Consider the following 22,220-nt stretch of genomic DNA (forward strand, 5'->3'; position numbering starts at 1 on the left):
CCCCCAAACCCCACCATGCAGGGATGCTGGGTGATCCCCCCAAACCCCACCATGCAGGGAAGCTGGGTGATCCCCCAAACCCCACCATGCAGGGATACTCAGCAGTCCGTCCCCAAACTCTGATGGCACACGTGGCACCCACCTCCAGTGACACCAACCCCACCCACCCCAGGGTGGAATTTATGAGCAAAGACAGGAATGGAGTTAAAAATAGCCCAAAGCCAAGAAAACCTGCACAGACAAGGAAGTGAGAGCCCCAAAGACAGCGCTCCCACTCTTTCACATCTGAGCTTTCAGTAATCACAGCTGCTTTCACTTCCCCTTCGCCCTCTGCCTGTTCCTCGGCTACTGGGTTTTGGTTCCTCTCCGCTCCCCCATCACCCTCCCCCTTCGGAGGCCAAGCCTTCAAACCACTTCAGCTTTTATTTCCCTGGGGTGCTGCCAGTTCCCATGTCCTGGCTCTGGCACAACAGTGCCCTCCGAGGAGCTCGGGATGTGATGGGGATGTGAGGTGACATCCCCTGCGGGGATCCAGCTTGGATGGGTGCTCTGGGGGAGGATGGATGCTGGGTCAGGGGAGGGAGAGAACGGTGAGGAGTAAGAAGCAGAGCAGCTGGAGCTCTCTTTCTCCATGGCTTTTCCCAGGTATTTGACTTCCAACAAAGCCCCAGCAGACCCAGCTATTTAACGATGATTATTTTTAAAGAGCCGGCACAGAGAGCCGGTGCTGGAGGGACGCGCCAGGCTTTGTTCTGCTTTGGCAGCGGGAGTGCCGGTTCGTGCAAGCGCTGACAGAGGGTCAATATTGACTTTCTGCTGAGGCAACTGGCAGGGTTCATGGGCTGCAGGCATTGGGGCGCTCCAGCTGCACCCTGCCCGCACCCTGCCAGCACCTCAGCAGCTTTTTCCCGGCACCAAGAATGATTTCCTATTGAAGAAAAAATGCTACTGTAAATAACATCCACGAAGAGTATCTCAGAGCAGACTCACCCCTAGGGTATGCAGGATGCAGATTCCCTCGGGATGCTGCAAGAGCAGGAGCTCCCCGCCCTCAGGAAGGATATTCTGGATGGGAACAAGGGGCAGAGGTCTGCCTGTGCCTTGGCACATCCCAGAGCTGGACTTCTCTCTGATATTGGCTGTGTTCTCTCCTCACAGCCAAATTCTGCTGCCTTTATAAAGGGGCTGTGTTTGCCAAGATGGCAAACATGATGTGTTTGCACAGGGGCAGCAGGAACCAGGCCAGGGTTTTCCGGGCCACCCTCATTCCCAGTGGTGAAGGAAATCTTGGCCCAGCGTTGGCCTCCCAGGCCATGTGCCCAGCAGGCACATGGTGCTGCCCAGCAGAGCAAGGGGAAGAAGGGACAATGCTTCCCTCGCCTGCCACTCATACAGGAACTCGCTTTGGGATGGCTCTGGCATGACTCCCCACGCCAGTTCCTGATCCTCAGGGAAGCAGAGCAGTGGTCTGGAGGGAGGCTGGAGCCCCGGGAGCACAGTCAGCCCTGGGCAAGCACAAGAGCTCGGGCCGTAAATTATCCCCTGTTAGAAGTTTGGCTGACCTATGTCTGAGGAGTTTATCTGGAACCATCCCATGGCCTCAGAGCTGCAGTGTACTTGGGGGACAAGAGCCCCTGAAGCAGGGATGAGAGGCTTTCAGCTATTTTTTCAGGCACATGTTCTCATCTTGTCCCTTTTTACGCCTGATCCCCTCTCCCAGGGCTTCTGGCAGCCACAGGCTGGGCTCTCTACTGGCCACATTCCTTCAGGTTGACGTGGCTTTTCTTTCCTCCCTCATCCTTATCACACTGGAGTTCATGAATCACCTTTCTCCAAAGCTATAAACCACCCAAACACCCCGTGTAAATCGAGACTGAGCAGACCCAGGCCCAGGGGCTCAGGCTGCTCTGGGGGCACAGATCTCCTGGGCAAAGGCTCTTCCAGCCATCCAAGGAGCCATGTAGGAATAAATGCCTTTTCTAGAGCTTTTATGGCTGTGCTTGGCCCTCCCCCAGCTCGTTTTGGCGGTGGGAAGCTGGCGCTGCCTGTCCTGGCATGCTCGCCCAGAGCTGAAGCAGGGTGTGGGGGGATTTTCTGGATACTCCTGTGGGACCAGGGGCATGAAGGGTCCCTGGGGTGCTCACCCCTCCACAGGTGGCAGTGGCCAGCGATGACTTGCCAAGGGTTGAATGCCATGGGACTGGGGATTGGGAGCACACCAGGCACTCCCCGATTTCAGACTGAGGGGCTCTTTGCGATCACAGACGGAGCCTGATTTTAGGAGTCTCCATGCAAAGCCCATTTCCCCTTAGGATCCAGGAGCCTGTGGTCAAGAGCATATTCATTTTATCTTTACTGTGATGACTGAAGTGACCTTTACTCCTCATCTCCCTGGACAGCACAAAGGCTTTTTGGTCATTCCATCCCCTTTATCCCATTTTCCCCAGAGAGTCAGAAAAGTGAGGTCCAACACCAAAGCCAGCACTCCCAGAGAAAAATCCCCGTCTCCATCTAAAGGACAACATGAGAGCCCATGAATAAAATCCCAGATAGGGTGAGACCTAGCAGAGCAAAATAAAACCCCAGACAGGGTGAGCCCCAGCAGGGAACTGCCCCATTGGATTATTTCATTCCCCCCGTGCATCTCTGAGCATCCCAGCCCCAGGGAATTCAAGTTTCTAATTAAGCTCAATTACTCCTGGAAACAATTTTTCAAGCACCCACGGAGGCAGGTGGCCAGGGGAAGAACACAGCACCTGCAAGTTTTAATTGGAAGGCTGTCCCACCGAAGCCAAGCTATCGGTGTTGCTGGTGCCAAGGAGTCTGTGCCGAGCCCTGCTGGGTCTTTTGGCTCTGGCTTTATCACCAGTCAGGGTGATGCAGCTGCTTCCCAACATCTCCCAAGTCAGGAGGGCTGGTGAGACAGAAAAATGAAGCACATGGAAAGCAAAACACGAGGGCAGAGATTGGAACCACCACTATCCCTCTGGATCATCTCCCTTTTCCACTGCCACTGCAATCTTACAGGAGGAAAATACATGTCTCAAGGTGTTGTTTTGAATCCTGCCAGAGCAAGGAAGGGAAAAAAACCTACAAACGCCTCCAGTTCTCACTTGCCACCGCCGATCTGTCACCCTGTGGCAACCCCCGGCCTCCCCCAGCGCCCGGCTCAGCTGTGGTCGGGGAACAAACCCACTTCCTGCCACCTCACATGCTCTGGGGATCCGGAGTGGGCGGCATCCCCGCTCCCGGGGGGGGGCTGGTGCCAAATCCGGAGCCCCGGGGTGCAAAGCCACTGCACCAGGTGCATCACAGAGGCACCGCTGCTGAAAGTCTAAATATGGGGAGGTTTTGTCACTTTTTAAAGATGTTTTTTCCTGCTGCAGGCTCCCAAGATGGAGGAGTGGGATGGGACAGGCAAGCGAGATGATGCAATTCCCATCCCAAGTTGTAGTTGGGGAGCCAACTCCTGGTCAAAGCCAGACCAAAGCAGCACCACGGCATCTCCATCCTCCTCCTCCCCCGAATCCAAGCAGCAAAGGGATCCCATCAAGTCTGGGATGGGGGGGAAGCAGCCAGAGACAGGGATACTGAGGCACATCCAAGCCCAGGAAAGGAGCTGGGCTGCTGCCTTCGCTGGGCTTTTGTCCTGGCTCTTTATCACTCCCAAGCCATGCTGAGAGAAACAGTTTTAAGCAGGATGAATGAAATTGCAACGCAGCAGGATTCATGGGGGTGCTGCCTCGGTCATCCAAGAGTTTCATGGGAAAGTGGAACAAAAAATCAGCGTGTGGCTTAAAAAGAAGAGCTGAAGGAAAAGAAAAAGTTCATGGGAAGTGTCTCAGGCCTCCCCCGTGAACCTGAGTCACACACAGAGCTGTGAGGGATGGAGGCAGAAGCCTGAACGCCATGAGGGATCCATCCCTCAACACCGCTTGGTGATCTCACTGGCTAAGGAGAGCCTGGCAGTGCCTAGTCCCCAGGCTGGCACAGAGCCCTGGTTTGGATTCAGGTCCTTCATCACCACCCCAAGCCTCGTCCTAGAAAATCACTGTTCCGAGGTCGCCTCCTAAAGCAGACAGGGCTTCCCCCAGCTCCTATTCCTGCTCCTTTTGCACAGGGAGCAGCTCCTGCCCGCGGGCTGCCGCACCTCCCCAGCCAGGGGTGGGGACCTGTACCTCTGCCAGGCTGGAAGCTGCTCCTGCCTCCCAGAAGGAAGTAACTGTTTCTTTTATTTGCCCTGAAGGAAAGGTGCTTGGGGCACGGGTTTATGGCAGCCTGGAATGGTATCGCAACCTGCTTCCAATTTAAAAAATCACAGCAATTACGCAGAGGATCACTCGTCAACATTTCTGGAGCAGCTTAAGGCAGCAAACCAGGCTTGGAAGAGAGGAAGGCTCTTATCGGGGACGTGGTGTTTTGTTCTGGGATGAGGAATCTCTGTTGGATTTTCTGTGCTGCCAAGTCAGGGAGCAGGAGGAGGGATAAACAACTCCCACCACAGGAGATAGCCACGACAGAGCCCCAAGGACGAGTCAGTTGTAACAGCCACAACACACATTTCCCTTTGAGCAGGAGAAACAGAGCAAAACTCATGAAAGCCAGGAAACATCTCTGCTACTGTCAGTGAGCTTAAGGTACGGTTTTCTGAGAGGCCGAGAGCCGAGAACACGAGCAAACGATGCAGGTCACTCCATAAATCCTGGCAAAATGCAGAAGTCACAGCCACAACACCACTACAGCCCTCACTGTGAGCCACAAGCTCTGCTCACACCAAGATCCTTCTCAGCAGCTTTTACTCCCTGGATCTCTGTCAGTGGAAGAGCCGAAACAGGTAAAGTTCAGAGGTTTTATTTGTGTAGGACGGCTAAGTCAAGCAAATGTAACCTCGTGACCTCTTCCCTCGTGCACAGCAGGCTGGAGGTTTCCCCCACAGGCAGGATGCACATGCTGTACCCAAGGCCTTAAATTTGTTTGGGTTTAGTCAAAAATGAACTCTGTGGGTCAGCAGTGCTCTGCTAGAGCAGCATGTTCCACATCTCCCATTCCCCCTCAGGAGCAAGATTGTGTTCCCAAGGAAAGGTTGGACTGGGGGAAGCTCTGCCTGGTCTGGCCCACAAGGGCACAGGATGTCCCAATTTATTGATGCCAGGCAGTTAATTGCCAAGATGAAAAGGTCATCAAAGGTGAATGTTAAAAATGAAATTGGTAATTCGTGCTTGCGTACATAAATGTATATATTAATTGTACAAATAAAAATGCCTAAGCCCAAACCCCAGGCTGGGGACAGAGAAAATTTCGCAAGCCTTGGCAGCAGCAGAGGAGACAATACAGCCAGGAATTAATCAGCATATGAAAAAATCTATCTCCGGGTGGAGGTAGACCTTATCTGGAGCCATTAACACCACACCTGGGCAATGATCTGGACGATGATGAGACTGATTAACATCTCATTAACATCTCGGTGTCTTTAAAGGAGTATCCCATTCCTAGAACTAACTGTTCAAGAATCGGAGATGGACCATTCATCATCCAAGATGGACAATTCATCAGACCCAGGAAATGCTTTGTGCAGCCCAACTTTGGGACAAGAAAACATCATGAATGTGCTAAATTGTGAGAAGAATAGAATTAATTCGAACTCTGCCCAAGAACTGTATAAGAAGGAACCAGCAGAAGCGACACTGGTGAACTTGGGGATCTGATGTGATAGAGGTCAGACCTGCGTTCACCCAGCTCCGATCCCGGGCTCGGTGCTGGCCTTTTTCCGATCGTGGCTTTCTGTGTGACCGATCTTTTGGCCGTGGAAAAAAATCTATTTCTTTATTAAATTTAACTTGGCTGAAACTCTTTACTTCAGTGAAGTTTGACTTCATTCCCTTGGGAAACACCCACCCTTGGCTTTCCATGAGGGCCTGGCCTGCTTGTTTCCTGACTGGGGCATCCAGATGGGCAGGAGGCACTTTGGAATGAGGCTGATAACCTGCATCCCTCTCCAGATAACAGCTACAAAAGGGCAGAAGGACTGGAGAGCTCTGTTCAGTCAATTTTTCTCCGTATCTGATAAATAACCATAAGCAGACACAACAACTTAGCAAAGACATTGGGTGGGAACACCTCCCAAAGCAGTTACAAGAGGCAACTCATCAGGGGCAGGATTAAAATCTCTCTCTTTTATTAAGTTCCCAGAGGGAAAATGCTTTTTGGCCAGTGACTCCTGCTTGGAATGGGCAGCCAGAACAGATGTGGACCATATCTGGAAAGCAGGAATGGTCCAGAAGACACTTGCTGGAAAGAGCTGGAATTACCCTGCACCAGAATTTGCAGGGCCTTTTCCTCTCTAGAACCAGGAGCTCAAACACCTTCTGCAGCCTCCCCAGAACAGAGCACGTGTGAAGCACTGGGGGCTGAGCAGCCTCAGGAACGTTACTCCCTCTCTGCAAGATACCTCAGAGTTTTCCACACTAAAGCAGCACATTCTTGGCTCTGGTTTTTGAAAGTCTGTGGCGAGGTACCACATTTCAGTTTGGCACCAGCTGGAAGACAACCGTTGGCTCCTTCTGTTGAAGAGCAGCTAAAGGTATGCATGCCATGGGTACCAGGGCAGCTGAGCCCAGCTTCCTGCTGGGTTTATCTCCAAACCATCAGGAAGGCACAAAACCAGTATTTACATGCCAAAACATCAGCTCTGCCTTGGCACATCCCGTTCTTCAAGGATCCCTTTAACTCTTTCCACGATGGTCCACACTTCTGCCATGGCTCCTCGGCCTGCAGGGCAAGAGCAAAACCACATTGTGAAATCCAGGGTGGGGGCAACCAAAAAAAAGTGTGTGGAGCGTAATTCCCAATCTCACCTCCTTTCTCCAGGGTAAACATAATGTGTTTTCAGCATCTTTCTGAAATGGTCTTTGCCTATACAAAAGCCTTGCCAAATCCATACCATTCCCGTGACTCTGCTTTAGAGAAATGACCTCCATTACAGAAAGCTGTCCTGGATTCCCACCAGCCTGAATCTCGGGAGCAACTCTTGGAGAAGGCTGAATGCTGGACAGAACAAAATGGAAAGGCTTTTCCTTTTGGCCTGGTTATCTGCCAGATGAACATCTAATCTGTGCTGTGCTGCTGCTTCCCTTTGAAATAGTTTTTAACTCCAGTTCAGAATTTCAAAGCCAGAGATGATTAAATCACCTTGTCTAACCTTCTGTGCTGAAGTCAGCACTGGGAACTGAGGCCATTCACTCTTCTAATTTGCTTGGAGCTGAGGAAAGACGCTTCTCCCACAGGTATTTGTCTCTTTTGGAAAATTGAAAAAAAGTCTCTCTTGATATTTTGTCCTGCTGGCTAATTGATCCTATAATTTAAAATACATGCCTTATTGCTCAGCAGAAATTAGTTCTGGGAGGTGTTGTTTTCCTCTTTTTCAGACCTGTAAATCCCCGGAGGTCTGGAGCATCCTGTGGACAAGCTGCAGGCAGATTTGGACCCTTCTGCTCTCCTAATCTCAGGGGGAAGAGCTGCACTTGACAAGAGACATTCCCTGACTGCCTCTGCATGGTTTGGCAGAGCTACACCCTTCCAGAACACTTCCATGGCCTGCCTTCTTCCTCCACCACCCACTTCTCCAACACCTCTGGCAATTGACAGCTGGACTTTTTGGTTTACTAAAGCAAACTCTTACAGCACAGCTCATGCCTACAGGTGGAAATCTTCCAGTGTGCCAGGCTCTAGAAATCCAGCCAAGGATGATGAAGATAATGGCAGTATGGAAAGTATCCAATCAAGAAATTACATTTGTTATCCTCTCTTTTAGCAGGACTTCCTGTATAAACCCACTCATTTGCTAAGGGAGAAAAATTAATCAGGTAAAACTTGGGGGCAGTGAGGACGTGGTGCATTTCAGGTGAGACCCAACCACATGGGGTGAGGAAGAGAAACCTCCTAGAGCAAAACAAACCACAATGTCAACAGACAAAACTGGTGCAAACTGAATCTCTCCTGCACCAGATGTGTGAGCTTTGCTACTTGCTGCTTGTGTGGAAACCAGGGAAACCCCTGCGTGGATGGAAGCCAAAATGAGCGTGGAAGAGGCTGTGGGGTGAAAGGCCTGAGAAAAGGGGAAGGGGTGAAAAGAAGTCAGTTGTAGAGACTAGTTTGGGTCTTCAGAGAGATGGAATCCATCAGTGCCCTGCCATAATCTCCCTACAAGCTGCCAGGAAAGTCCTGGTGTTTGCCATCAGGAAGATCTTCTTGTGAGTTGACTCACAAGCACAAGTGGAGTCCAGTCAGATGTGGCTACTCCTGCCATCCCTCCATCCCTCTCCTCCAAGCTCCTTCAAGAGTTTGCTCTCTCAGATGAGACAGCTGAGCTGGATATGAAGAAATTTGATGTAATCATGTCTAAAATCCCAGCGGAGGGTTAATCATCCAGGATATTTCAACTGATGTCTGAGTTACTCAACTACACTTACCTAATTGTAAATATTTCTTAGTTTTCAGTTCTGAAAGTACAAATCTCTAGAGGCATTGCACCTACCTAAGGATTCCAAAACGAAGCCAGGCCTAGAATTTAACCACGAGGGACATTATAACATCCTGTCTTTGTTACAGACTGTTTATTGGACTGACAAGGTGGTAAACATCCTGCTGGAATTGGGGTTGTTATACAGAAGTAGGAGCACAGAACTGTGCAGGTAGTAGCTGCTGTGGCTGGAACCGGGGGACATTTTACAGAGATTTGCCCAATAAAATTTTAATAAAAAAGCAAATCCATTCATCCAAATGGTTTGTATCAAAACCCTTCCCAAAAGTCAAAATACCTCAATTTAAAGCAGCTACTAAAACTTCAATGAGACCATTATTTCTTAGCGCTGCAAGCCAAATGTATTGAATCTGAACTTCCTCCACACCCCTCTTTCACTTTGCAGAACCCTGGTGTCAAAACCCCACATCAAAACTTGTTTGGGAAACTAAAAAGTAACCCAGGCAACAACAACAACAAATGTTCGATGTGTGTTCAGCTACACCCTCAGCCACATCTGCAAAGGGCTTTTCTCACTGTCTGCTCTCAGGGACAAGATTTAATCCCAGTGATGGATCTGAAGAACTGAGGCACAATGAAAACAGCCCCCAGTCCCAGCAGAGGGCAAAGTCAGGACACCCAAATCCCAGGCTGGTAACGCTCACCACAGAACCTTCCTTCTCTTTGATTTCCTCTCTTCGTGAACATTTCTGTTCAGTATCAGGCTCATCTGAAAGCTCTTAAAACTACTTAAAAACTAATGAAGAGGGATAACACAGGGCAAAGCTTCAGCTTGTTTGTACAAACTGTGGCAGTTCGACATCTCCATGGCCACGCAGCAAAAGGCAGCACATCCCTCCAGCACGAGGGCAGCAGTGGGGCAGGGAAAGGGGCAGGAGCCACAGGAAAGGACTGACCTTCATCTCCACACACGAGTTTCTTCACCACACAGGGGATCTCCGTGTAGCCAAAGCCCTTCAGCTGCTCCACGTGCCGAGCTGTGATGGGATGCTCCCACATGGCCGTGTTCATGGCCGGGCAGAAGAGCAGGGGTTTGCTCAGGTCCCACGCACGGATGACACAAGTCTGCAGGAGAAGCCAAGAAAGGGCCTGGATTCCCTCATTCCTTCCCATCCCCCTGCTGCACAGAAGCACCTTTCCAGCCTGCTGTCATTCTGTCAGCGCAGCTGGGCTAACCCATGGGCTGAGACTAACTTGTATCACGTTCCAGCCAAGCTCGTCCCTCACAGGCAGGAAAGACAAGGGAGGCTACACAGAGGATAAATCCCACCCTGCTCCAGCCAGCAGCCCAGGCTGGAGCAAACCAAGCTGGAACAGGATGTGTACAGACTATGTGGGAGACAGAGAAGCTGAGAGGTGGCCACAGACCTTATCATCAGCTACAAAGAAACCCCCGGGGCAACACTGCAGATAAGCCAGCTGCAAAGCTAAACACTGACAGCTGGCAGTGAGTCCTTCTGACATGATATGCCAACTGGATCCACAACTCCCCACAAGGGAAGCAGTGCTGCTTCCAGGATACAAGCAGAGGAGAACACGAGCACATCTGGGCTGCTGCAGGAGATGCTGGCACGTTACAAACCATCTGGCAGCTCCTGTGTGCTACAGGGAATCAAATCTGACTCCTCAGCACTGCCAGATAACCCAGGATCACCTCATCCCCTTGGAAAGATAAATGCTGGTTGTTCCTAGTGCCACGTCCATCAGATTCCCCAGGCCTAGCAGCATTTCAGTCCAACAAAGCAGCTTCCAAGGGAGCAGCTCAGATCACGGAGTCCTTACAGGAACCCTGCCCACCCTTTTTTATACCCTGTGACTTGAACCCTTCCCAGCACAAGGAAATCTGATGGAATCTGTTCTGAACTGCCAACCAGCACCTCCGGTACTCACTTTCCTTTCCTGGAGCTGTCTCTTCCCTTCACAAGGCTCTCAAAGACTGGCAGGAGTGTATGAAGCCACACATCCCTGACATCCTTCCTGAGCTCTTCCCTCTGCTAAACCAGCACGCCCACAAGGGACCCAGAAGGACAAGACATTGCTTGTCCTTCCCTCTTTCTGTAGCTCTTTCTGGTTACTCTCAGATCCCCAGTGATCTGTTCTGGGTGGATTTTGTTCATTTATATATGCTTCTTACGCAAAAGGCTATAGGTCATGCAGATCTGCAGCTTCCTGAGATCTTTTGTGTGGTTAATGCCTGGCCACAAAACATTCAGCCCCACTGAAGGTCCCCAGCACCCAACAAAGAAGCACACTCCCTTTTAATACACTTTCTGATTAGCCTGAAGAGCCTCAAGAGCACTTTAAATATCAAAAAACAAGCCTGAACAAGCCAAATCCTCTGTAGCTGAGACTGGGAGGTAAGTGGGAATGAGCATGTTTGAAAGTCTGTGCTATGTTAGGTGAGGGAGGTGGTGAAGTAGCGGGAAGTAAACAGTTTTATCTGATCTCACAGGTGTCTTTCCAGATTGCATTGAAAAAATGTAGAGGAACTCAAAAGTGAGTGAGTGTTTGTTTGTGTGTATGAGTGACAGAGAGAGGATGGAGGCAGAAAGAAATACCACCCTCCAGAAAAAGCAGGGAAGACACAAAGCAGGGACTGGGAAATAAGACGAGAGACTGACAGAGCTGAGGAGTGGGAAGGGATGTAGGTCAGGGAAGGAAAGAGAAGGAGCAGGGGAGCCGTGCTGGAGAAGAGAGAGACGAGCAGATGGAGGGGGAGCAGAACATGCAAATGTCACTGTTCGTGATGCTGCAGAAGCACCAAGATCCCAGGAAGGCAAGGTCAGGCAGTCCTGAGGGGTGGGAGCAGTGGCAGGCAGAGCCCAGGTACTCACCAGCAGGTTGTCACAGATGCCATTGGCGACCTTTGCCAGCGTGTTGGCGTCCAGAGGTGCCACCACCATGAGGTCAGCCCAGCGCCGGAGCTCGATGTGCAGGACGGGGTCCGAGCGGCCCTTCCACAGCTGCGGGGGAGAGAAGATGGGGAGCACCAAACCCTCACACACCTCATCAACCCCACCTCAGAAAACACAGCTCCTGTGCTTATGGAGCACAGTTAAGGGATGGTAGCGTATCAGCGGATGGTGGGATCCTTTTCCCACAATTCACACTTCTGACTACCACAGGTTTCAACTCACAGCAAAGAGCTGTCCCCATCCACAGCATCCCTTAGCTTTGGAATTATTCCTAAGAGCTCCATCCCACAGCCAGCTGAAGCCAGGCAGGCCCAAAACAGGGGTACGTTTCCTGGGGAACCCAGGTGATTTATAAGCTTCACATTGAAGTGAAGCTGCCCACTGGCTTCTCATGAGGTACAGACCCCTAACTTAACAAGTCACTTTTAATCACCATGCACAACCCTACTCACACATACAGCAGCAAAGGAAACCCTCCTAAGTACTGCAGGGAACAGTGTCCTGTTGGCTTTCTCTGAGATGGATGAGGTTTATCCAATTTGGCGCTTCCCTCCTCTCTTGGAATCACAGAACAGTCTGGGTTGGGAGGGACCTTAAAGGTCATCTTGTTCCACCCCCTTCCATGGGCAGGGGCATCTTCCACTGTCCCAGAGTGCTCCAAGCCCAGTCCAACCTGGCCTGAACACTTCCAGGGATGGGGCAGCCACAGCTTCTCCTTGACATACTCCTGAGTGAATATTTCTGTTTTCACTAAAGCCCTGAATTGCTCAAGAGAACGTACTGGGAGCGTACTGGGAAAGAGTCCTGAGAAGCAGCAAGCAGCACCAGGCGCTAATTCCCCAGAGGACACCCAACCACAGGCCAGCACGGGGTGTATCAGGGCCACAAAGTGCTCCTTCTCTGAGTCACGGGAAGCCACAACAAAAAGGCAGCATCCGAAAAGCTGGGACTTCCTGAACACCTTTCCCACCTCCTCCACTCACTTCTATTCTTTCTTGTAGTTTTATTGTCAGAGTGAAGTATCTCTCAAAGAGATGCTGAGCACGTGTCATGATCCACTAATACAAGCGAGGGTCGTGATGGTTCATTTATTGATCTCAGAGTGCAAAAGGACACAAGGGATTTCAGTCTTAATCAGAACAGTGCACCTTTATTAAGTGCCCACAACACGGTAATGCGATAGAGGAGAGAGAGAGAGAAAGAAAACAAAGTAAAAGGGTAGAGAGGAAGAAAGGGGGGAAATAGCTACCAATGGATGAGAAAGTCCTCGTGGGTCTCCTGCCAATAGATTCGCCTTCTTTCCGTGGGGAGATCTCCTCTCGGTTAATTTAGAAAGTCCCTTTATAGTTCTCTTTAGAAGCGAGGGGCAACTGGCCAAGAGGTGGGGGAAATCTACAGCCGTTGTTATGGGGCCTGTTGCTTTGGGAAAAAAGGTACAGGACAGGTGGGACAGGACAGGTGGGACAGGACAGGTGGGACAGGACAGGTCATTCCTTTCCGCTTCAGCGCAGTCCTTCCCGCCTGGGCAGCAAGAACGGCGCAGTTCATTGTGACCTGCACTAATTTTCCTCAGGAATGCGTACCAGTTCCCAGCGGGCACACCCGCAGGCAACACTTGGCAGACATCCCACCTCAGCCAGGCCAGGACTGCTGTGCTCAGCCTCTGTCCTTGGTGATGATCGTGAGGCAGATGAGGGATCCTCAGACCGTCTCTTACAGCAGGCTGTCACAGTGAGCCCAGAGGAGGCCACCAAGTTGATCAGAGGGATGGAGCACCTACCTCCCCTACGAGGAAAGGCTGAGAGAACTGGCATTGTTCAGCCTGGAGAAGAGAAGGCTTTGGGATGAACTAACTGTGTCCTTCCAGTGCCTGAAGGAGCCAGCATGATGGAGGGAGGCTATTTACAAGGGCCTGGACAAGAGGAAATGGCTTCCAGCTCACAAAGGGCAGGGTTAGACGGGATATGGGAAGAAATTGTTCCCTTGTGAGGCTGGGGAGGCCCTGGCACAGGCTGCCTAGAGAAGCTGTGGCTATCCCATTCCTGGAAGTGTCCAAGGCCAGGTTGGAGCAACCTGGAACAGTGGAAGGTGTCCCCACCCATGGCAGGGGGGTGGAACTGGATGAGCTTTAAGGTCCCTTCCGACCCAAACCATTCTCTGATTATTTCCCACCACAAGGGCCCCGTGCCTGCTCTCCAGTGTGCCAGCAGATCTCAAAGCCTGACCTGCACCTCTTCTATCACCCCACTGAGGGCTCCTCAGAAGTAACTCCCCGAGGCTGCAGCATCCTGGGATCCAGCAGACATCCACCAATCCCTGAGACCGGCCAGAAAGTTTCCTGGCCGTTACCACTGGCATGTTTCTGTCCACTTAAAAGCAATGCTCACATATGAGGGCATTGGCAGGAGTAGGGGTAAGGAAAGATCACCTTGTGCTTGGATCAGTACAGCAAAGCAGGGATGAAATGTATGGAAAAACAAATCTTGATCCTTATACAATGAATCTCTTCATACTCAAAGACTCTCAAAGTGTGTCAGTAAAACTGCAGTCAGGAGAAAAAGCCATTTCACAGGGTGCAGAGATGTTCACAGCCCTGACAGCTGAGCTAAGGAGAACGAAGCTGCTGCCTCCGTGACAAGAATGACTCATGACAAGCACCAAACACGCTCACCATGGCTCTGCAGTGGCTGTCTTGACATTTCCTGACACTCCCCTCAGAGCAGCTGAGCCCAGGGTGGAGACAGTCCACTGCTACCCTCCCCGCCTGCTGCAGGACAAAATCCTGCAATGCATCAGGGCAGCCTCTCTCTTCCTCCTCATTTACAGCACGTTCTTCAAAAGCCACATTCCAAACATACATTACTAGACCAAGGAGTGAGTCTTGGCCCAGGTTTAAAAAGGAACTAAGTGTAGTTTCTTGCAAGAAAACTTAAGAGGGATGCTTCTATTGGCAAGAACAACTCACCTGCCACTCCTCTTCATCACCATAGAGGGTCACAGGAATCTCCTGGGCATTGTAGAAATGTTTTGCTCTCTCAGTAGTGACCACCTTCACCTCAAGCTAAGCAGAAAGAAAAAGACCAATGCTTAGACTTGAGGACAATTTGTAGCGTTTTGTGGCTTCTCAGAAAGCCTCCCCTCACAGCTGAAAGGCCAGGCCACCACAGACATCCACAGGAGCCACAAGCTCATTTCATGTCAACCTAAAGCAGGCAGGTCCTCACCGGAACCTCTGTGTAGGTATGTTCATAGCACAGGGTTTCTGTGCAGCAAAGCAGTGGCTTCCACAAAGAGAGACTGGGTGAACACATGAGGGTTCTCTCAGAAACCTCAGATAAACCTGCAAAGCAACTGGAACCTTCATTTATTGGTTCCTACTGGGGAAAGCCTATCCCATCCCTCAGGTGTTTGTCTGACACACACTTACAAAAGGTGCTAAGGTGAACCTCCCACTTCCCCCTGCAGAAATCTTCACAAGTGGAAAAGGGGGCTTTTCCCCATTTTCCACGTGTCCTGCAGCTCTGATAAGTATTGCCAACAGCTCCTGCCACATGCAGTGAACCAGAGGTGTCCTGCACGTACCATGATCAGCCAGTGTCCAAGCGGCTCTGCATGCCCTGACTGCCCGTGCAGGACATGGAACAGCATTTCCAGCCGCAATTCCTCCCAGGGATGTTCCTTAAACCAGTCAACAGGCAGGCCAACACATGGATGGAGCACTCTCCACTGGTAATGAGGAAGATGAACCTCAGGCTGCTGCTTACAGTGAAAAATACCCCTTTTCCATGGGTCACAGAACCCACTGCAGGGTTCTCTTGATCCAACAGTGAGATGGAGAGAAACCAGCCCTACCAGCAGCTCCTTCCTGCTGGAAAACTGTGCCTCGAGGCAGAAAACCGATGAGGCACTCGGTGTGTGCACTCCTTGCTACAACCAACTGCTGGAAACCTCCAAGCTCCAAGAAGTTCTCTGCACAGCAGCAGTGATGTGACAGAGCGCGTTAACCCAGCTCCCAACACCACTTATTCCACTGGGAATGGGGCAGTGTTGGCTCCTTGCATCCTATGTGACTAGAATAACAGCCGGGAGCAGTGGAAAATCCCAGCCTTTGCATATTGCGGCCATTGGTAATTTTCCCCATCTTCTGAAGGAAAAGTGATAGGATAACACAGCTGCACATAACATGGTTTTGGTACTGTTTTTGCCTCTTCTAAACGTCTGCTCTTCTCAAAGCACCCCTGACTTGGAATCACAGGTGTTTGCAGTGTTTTTGAGTGTGAAGATCGCACTCACAGGCATTAACTAACTGTACTATTTCCATGCTAACCTCACCCCACAGGAAGCTGCTCGAGCCAAGCAGCGACACCCACAAAGGCGCTATCGCTGCTCCGCGGGCCTCGGGCGAGGTGTTAACCTCAGTCTGCGAGAGAATTTATTTATCTAGGGGGTTTAAAGGGCACTGTGCAGTTTGAAGGAGGATGTCTGCTCTCTGAAATGGTACCATTAAAAAAATATTTATTTCTTCCAAGCATAAGCCCAGGACTAGGGAAGAGCTCTGGCTATCAAGCACCGCATCCAACCATTCCAGGCCAGAACATTCCAGAGGGATGTTCAAAGAGTCTGAATGCTGGTGGCTGAAATCCCACCACCCCCTAGGAAATGAGTAAAATATTCTCCCTAGTGAAGGCTTTCTGCTGGGGTGGACTCCTGGTTCCCTCGTTCTCAGCAAGTCCATCAAGTTCCTCCAGCTGTGCTGGAAAGAGGTCAGTGTTCTCAAGATCACTTTAGCCTACATAGTTTATTCTTTCTATTTACCTGGCACACCCTCTGTTTGCCTGTGGATATCTTAAACAGCAAAGGCAGTCTGGCCACACTCAAACTCCCTCACTGGAGACAGTTTAGATTAGTTAGAGGTCTTCGTGGCTTAAGCCAAATCTCCAAAACAAACTTTACCACAAAACTGCTCTCCTGTGTTCAGGCAACACTGCTGGTCTCTGATAGAGGCTTCTCCTGGCACAGCCCTTTCTGCTCGGGGTAAGGAGGTGCACGGGGTTATTTTTTAACGGCTTTCTCAGTGTTGATAGCAAAATCTTTCCAGCCAGCCTGAGCACAAGAGCACGAGCAGCTCCTCTGTTAAATGGCACCTACAAGCTCAGGCAGAGGCTGCCTGGCAGGTGCACAGTGAAGTGACAATCTGTGATTTAAACCTGAAGTACATCCTGGAGCTTCAAGAACAAAACATTTTACCCACAGAAAAGTTTGTTCTTGCCTCTCTTTATCATAGGATCACAGACTGGTTTGGATTGGAAAGGAAATTAAAGGTGTTCCAGCTCCACCCCCTGCCATGGGCAGGGACATCTTCCACTATCCCAGCTTGCTCCAAGCTCAGTGTCCAGCCTGGCCTTGGACACTGCCAGGGATCCAGGGGCAGCCACAGCTGCTCTGGGCACCCTGTGCCAGGGCCTCACCACCTTCCCAGGGAACAATTCCTGCCCAATATCCCATCTATCCCTGACCTCTGGCAGTGGGAAGCCATTCCCTCCTGTCCTGTCACTCCAGGCCCTTGTCCAAAGTCCCTCTCCAGCTCTCTTTTAGCCCCTTCAGGCACAGGAAGAGGCTCTAAGGTCTCCCCAAAGCCTACTACCAGCCAATATCCTCCCAATACAATTTTTGTCATTGTGTTCCTGCCCAGCCACTGAAAAACTCTGGGAATCAGGTGTGTGAGATGATGAGACACTGCTGTCTCCCCCCACACCAGGTACAAGGGCAATAACCTGCTGCCATCTGAATTCCCATCTGTGAAGATGAGTCAAGAAAAAGGCAGTGAGCTGTAGTCGCATCCACTGGCACCCTCGAGGAGGTGTTAAAGGTTAATGAGCAGCAAAATCACTCTGCCAAGTCTTTCACCGCAGACCATTTCAGGCATAACATCAATTTAAACTAACCACTCTGGTTGCAAGCCTGTGACCACATCTCCTCTGGTATCAAACCCTTGTCTCTGCTCCTGCCCTGCCTCCTTTGTAAAGTTCTGCTCCAGCAGTAAAGAAATTGATGCAACAGCCTTGTGCAGGACTCAACAAACTCCATGGGAAAGTTACACTGACTCAGCAGCCCTTGAAATCACAGCAGAAATGAGTAAATAACTTTGATTAATAAATTGTTATAAACTCCTGGATGCCTCACTTGTCGCTGTTGGGGCGGTCACGACACACACGGACAGTGCCTCCTTCAAGGGCCAAAAAGCCATTTGTTAAACAAAGCAGCCTCTTTTAGGCACTTTTTGTATGTTATCATTGGTGTTACAGATTCACTGGCTGCTGAACTACTACAATAGACTCACTGGCTATTACTAACTACAGCATGCTACCATTGGCTACCTATAGCATAAGAATTCAAGCACTCAGAAAAATAACAGGTGCAGATATGTTGCTGTTTTCTCCTTCTACTGTTTAACTTTCTTGCTTCTGTTGATACTACATTCTCATGGGTAAAAACTAATTGCTTTTCTTCTCACGGGCTTTTCTCACAGTCCTTCTCTAGCCAAAGTAACAGGCCTGAGCCATGATTTTACAAAGGCAACAAGGCCTTCATTTTATAAGGTTTTACTTAAATGCCACATCACTTTTGCTTTTTCTGCCCTCAAACCAGCGGCCACACAGCCTGCACTAGATGTCACAGACCTCTGGGCCTGCACAGTGTGTTTGAGTCCAGCTGTCTGCAGCTTTTAATTATGAAACAAACACTCAGAGGGAAGCAAAGGTTTTGACCCACGTTCCTACCATGGGTCATCTGCATTCTGCCTGTCACCTGCACAGAAGGGCATTCCAAGCTCCAGGAGCAAAGGAAAATGAGCAACAGCCAAGCTAATCTGAGAGGGAGAGGCTTAGAAGATCCCTATCTCTGGCTCTGGGCTGGTCACCCCAGTCCTTGGTGTCATTTTTCTTTGTCCTTCTTACTTCAGGCTGGGACCTTTGACCTCACTAATTGCATCAGGTCCAGTCATAAATTAAGTGAGGCCTCACATCGCCACACACGCCTCACCTCCAGTACCCTTTCCAGCTTGGATATCAACATCGACCACACAGATCAGCCTCCACTCAGTGCATCCACAAGGTAAAGCCTCCCAAGTCATCCCAAAGGATATTCAAGAAGCAATCTAATCAATAAATCTGCAGATTTAAGTGCACCCTCTCGCCCCCATCACTCTTTTATTTCACGGCTCCAAAATATTTCCTCCATGTCTAAAAACCTACAAGTTTGCTATGTTTAACTTTATTCTACAGCAGGAAAGAGCACATTTCCCTCCCTGATCAGTCACCAGTGGCCTCTGCTGGGCACCTCTGTTACTCCAGACAACAAACAGTAAAAAAATACTACACAGACACATATAGCAGCTTGTGTTTTCTATTTCTGGTTCTCCAAGGTCCATTTTTCCTTTCTGGATCACACAGCTGCGTTTACATTTGGGAAATCCACATCCCACCCATGGACAACTGCAACATCCCGGAGATTTCAAGTTTCAGAAGTATCACCTCTGTCTGCAACACCACACCTGCTAACTTGACTGACAAGGACGAACTCCAGAAAAAAAAAACACCCAAAGCAAAGACCTTTTCAAGTATGAAATGACAGGGGAAAAATAAAAGAATTTTTAAAAACAGGTGGAATCCTCCTCACAGAAATTTTCAAACTAAAAGGCCCCAAGGAGGAACTTGTCATTTCAGCAGAAGCCACATGATCTCTCCTCAAAACCAGGGTAACTCCAACTTCACAAAGCTCCACCAACAGCTTCACTCACCCCAGGGATTTTCAGCAACTCTGCGATGAGCAGGGGCAGCTTCAGGGCAGCCACGCTTCCAGTCACTCCCACCAGGACACGGAATTTTTTCTGTGGCACGGATGAGCTGTTTCCTGCAGGAATCCCCGGTTCTGGCAGGGAGATGGGCTCCATGCTCCAATCAAACTGTGCAGGCACAGGAGAACAAAGACACTGGACTAAGGCTGCCTCCAAGCACAGCAGGGCTCCAACCCCAACATATTGCCAAGGGCACGGATCTGAGCCTGGACTCTGCAGGACCCAGAAGCACCCAGAACACTCATCCCACAAAGATTTCGAGCACCAGCAGAACTTTAAGGTCATCGTAATGTTTAATTACATTTTTCTTTTGGGATACTGGCAAACAGACTCCTAAAACTTGAGCAGAGAGGCCAAAATGTGCCCTGGTAAAGTTTGTGCCCTCAAAATTAAGACTCTCACATTTTGAGCATGGTCCAGAATTTAGGACAGATAAATAAGCAAATCTGGGATAAAATTTTACACCAAGTTCTGTAAAGACAAACAGCCCCCTGTTGAGTTGATTTCCCTTTGCACTCTCTGGTGATTAATGCACAGAGATGTCTTAATAACTAAAAATGTTCCTTACTGTGTTCCTAAATATTTACAGCAGCACTAGAATTTAATCCCTAGCAGTTCGAATTCAAGTCTCCTGTTTCCACACTGATAAAAATCAGAAATCAATGTTTTGGTGAGGAAATCATTGGAATTTAGTATCTCAAATATCATCAATTAATGACTAATTAGCAAAGAGTAAATTCAGTTCTTGAAAAATCATTGCATTCAGTAGAGTTTGTTCCGTTTTAGTGATGTCCTTGTTATTCAAACTAAGTTGCTTGGAATCACTTTGGGTGGAAAGAAGATGGACATGTTCAGGTTGCCCTGATTTTGGGGATCAGCTCAGAGGTTGGAGTGAGGGGGCTGGATAACCCAGAGAGAGGAATTTCACAGGATCACAGACTGGTTTGGGCTGGAAGGGAAACTAAAGCCCATCCAGTTCCCCCCCCTGCCAAGGGCAGGGACACCTCCCACTGTCCCAGGCTGCTCCAAGCCCCAATGTCCAGCCTGGCCTTGGGCACTGCCAGGGATCCAGGGGCAGCCACAGCTGCTCTGGGCACCCTGTGCCAGGGCCTCCCCACCCTCACAGGGAAGGATTTCTTCCCAACATCCCATCTAACCCTCGAGTCACTCCAGGGATGATCCAACAGCAGGTTAACTGGGATCCTCGATGGGTGTGCAGCAATTCCCCGGAATTCTGCCCCCCTGACCCAGCACAGACACCCCTTCTAACCCTTCACAACACCAGCACGGTCTTCTTCCACGCTGTGCTCAGAAGGAACGTGTTTAACTCCAACCCCAAAGGTTTCTCAGTGTGTTTAAAAAATAACGCTGCCAGGATAAAAGCCCAATTTCAGCTCTGCTGATTAGCAAGGGTAATTAAGAGGTGAGGAAACGCAGCAGCACATTGGCTGAGAGATTTTAATGCTAACACCATGCTTCGCATATTTATCTATATCTAATTAAAAGCAGAAAATGATTATTTATAAATAATTAAAATTATTATCTACTTCAAGCATCCTTAGGATGTTTCCAAAACGCCCCTTAGCGATTCCTAAACGACAATTAATTCTGCCAAAGCATCCACAAATTAAAGCCTGGGTGTTAAAATGTGAAGTTTTAAGCAGGAAACTTTCAAAATGCTTATAAATGATAAAATACTGACAAAAAGGAGGATAAAAATGGTAGAATTATAAAGCAATTATTAAAACGGTAAAATAATGTTAAATACGTAAGATAACGGTAAAAACGGTAAAATAGTAAAAATTTTTAAATGTTGCAAATTAAAAAATAATGGCAAAAACCAGCAAAACGGTGGTAAAAATGATAAAATAACGGCAAAGGATTATAATAAAAGCTGTATATGTAACAATATATGGAATATAACGATTAATAAGTGCTGGGCCGCGCTTTCCTCTTACCCAAACACAGCTGTGGGGAAGCAGCCACTAGAAAACAAGCAATTGACAGGCCCTTAAGGGTTAATTGAATCGACTTTTAATGCGGTAGCGATGCTGAAAACGGCTCCAAAAGGCCGCACAACAGCACCGCGAAACCCCGGGGGCTCCCAGAACGCAGCAAACAGCGCTCCAAGACGGGCCGAGGCAGGGCCGTGAGGGCCGCGGGCTCCGGGCGGCAGCGGGGCCGCGGCCGGCGGGCGGAGCGGAAGCCGCGGGGGGTGCCGGGAGCTGCTCGCGCCCTCGGCGCTGATTGGCGAGTGCTGCTCGCGCCCGCGGCGCTGATTGGCGAGTGCTGCTCGCGCCCGCGGCGCTGATTGGCGAGTGCTGCTCGCGCCCGCGGCGCTGATTGGCGAGTGCTACTCGCGCCCGCGGCGCTGATTGGCGAGTGCTGCTCGCGCCCGCGGCGCTGATTGGTGCGGGGAGCGCGCGCCCGCGCAGCCGGCGGGAGGAAGGGGTGTCATGGCGGCCCCTCACGGCCCGGCCCCAGGTTATGGCGGCTGCGCTGCCACTCGGGAGGGCTCTGTGCCCCTCTGTGCCCCAGTCGTGCCCACGTGAGGGATCTCGCCAAGGGCAGGCGCGCGGCTTCAGGCTGCTCAGGAAGTAGTCTAAACGGGGATTCTGGCTCATGGCAAGGTTTAGGAACGTAACAAAGGGCAACAAAACTCGGCGTAGAAGGCGTGTGGGGCACAGGGTCGAAGAGAGGGTCTGAGGGCCCCTCAAGTGACAGGGTGATATGTGAGCCCAGGAAATTGTTACAGACCAGGAGTGACACCTTTCCTATGAGATTCAGGGCAGCCACACAGAGCTGGCAGGGGAAAGTGGGTTAAAGGACTGAGTATTTATTGTCTGAGGCACAGACAGGACAAGGAGGAATGGCTTCCCATGCCAGAGGGGCAGGGTTAGATGGGATATTG

General features: G+C 50.2%; 1 protein-coding gene across 4 annotated transcripts; it reads right to left on the reverse strand.

The window, feature by feature from the left end:
* Window positions 1–6,153: 6,153 nt before the first annotated feature.
* LOC121673049 (phosphopantothenoylcysteine decarboxylase-like) lies at window positions 6,154–21,514 on the reverse strand. Of its 4 annotated transcripts, none has more exons than XM_042046085.1 (7): window positions 21,268–21,514; window positions 19,253–19,417; window positions 14,420–14,515; window positions 11,374–11,502; window positions 9,436–9,604; window positions 7,189–7,291; window positions 6,682–6,768 (listed from the first exon to the last, which is right to left on the reverse strand). In XM_042046085.1, the coding sequence occupies exons 2-6, from the start codon at window positions 19,403–19,405 to the stop codon at window positions 7,236–7,238; spliced, it is 603 nt and encodes a 200-aa protein (XP_041902019.1). In that variant the 5' UTR covers window positions 19,406–19,417; window positions 21,268–21,514; the 3' UTR covers window positions 6,682–6,768; window positions 7,189–7,235. The 4 variants fall into 4 exon arrangements, with proteins under 4 accessions (XP_041902018.1, XP_041902021.1, XP_041902019.1 ...); XM_042046086.1 differs by having other exon boundaries at window positions 6,683–6,768; window positions 7,199–7,291; XM_042046084.1 differs by lacking the exon at window positions 7,189–7,291 and having other exon boundaries at window positions 6,154–6,768.
* Window positions 21,515–22,220: the final 706 nt, after the last annotated feature.

This window comes from Corvus kubaryi, unplaced genomic scaffold (genome assembly GCF_017639235.1).
Source record: "Corvus kubaryi isolate FWS band 111438036 unplaced genomic scaffold, C.kubaryi_AGA036_p1.0 65140, whole genome shotgun sequence".
NCBI lineage: Eukaryota > Metazoa > Chordata > Aves > Passeriformes > Corvidae > Corvus > Corvus kubaryi.

Bases quoted from the DNA above. Each gene is read 5' to 3' on its own strand.
- LOC121673049 (XM_042046084.1), bottom strand. From the start codon at position 19,405: ATGGAGCCCATCTCCCTGCCAGAACCGGGGATTCCTGCAGGAAACAGC. The intron at 11,503-14,419 runs GTGAGTTGTTCT...TCTCCCCCGCAG, and splicing joins GTGATGAAGAGGAGTGGCAG to CTGTGGAAGGGCCGCTCGGA. The intron at 6,769-9,435 runs GTCAGTCCTTTC...CTTGCCCTGCAG, and splicing joins ACTCGTGTGTGGAGATGAAG to GCCGAGGAGCCATGGCAGAA.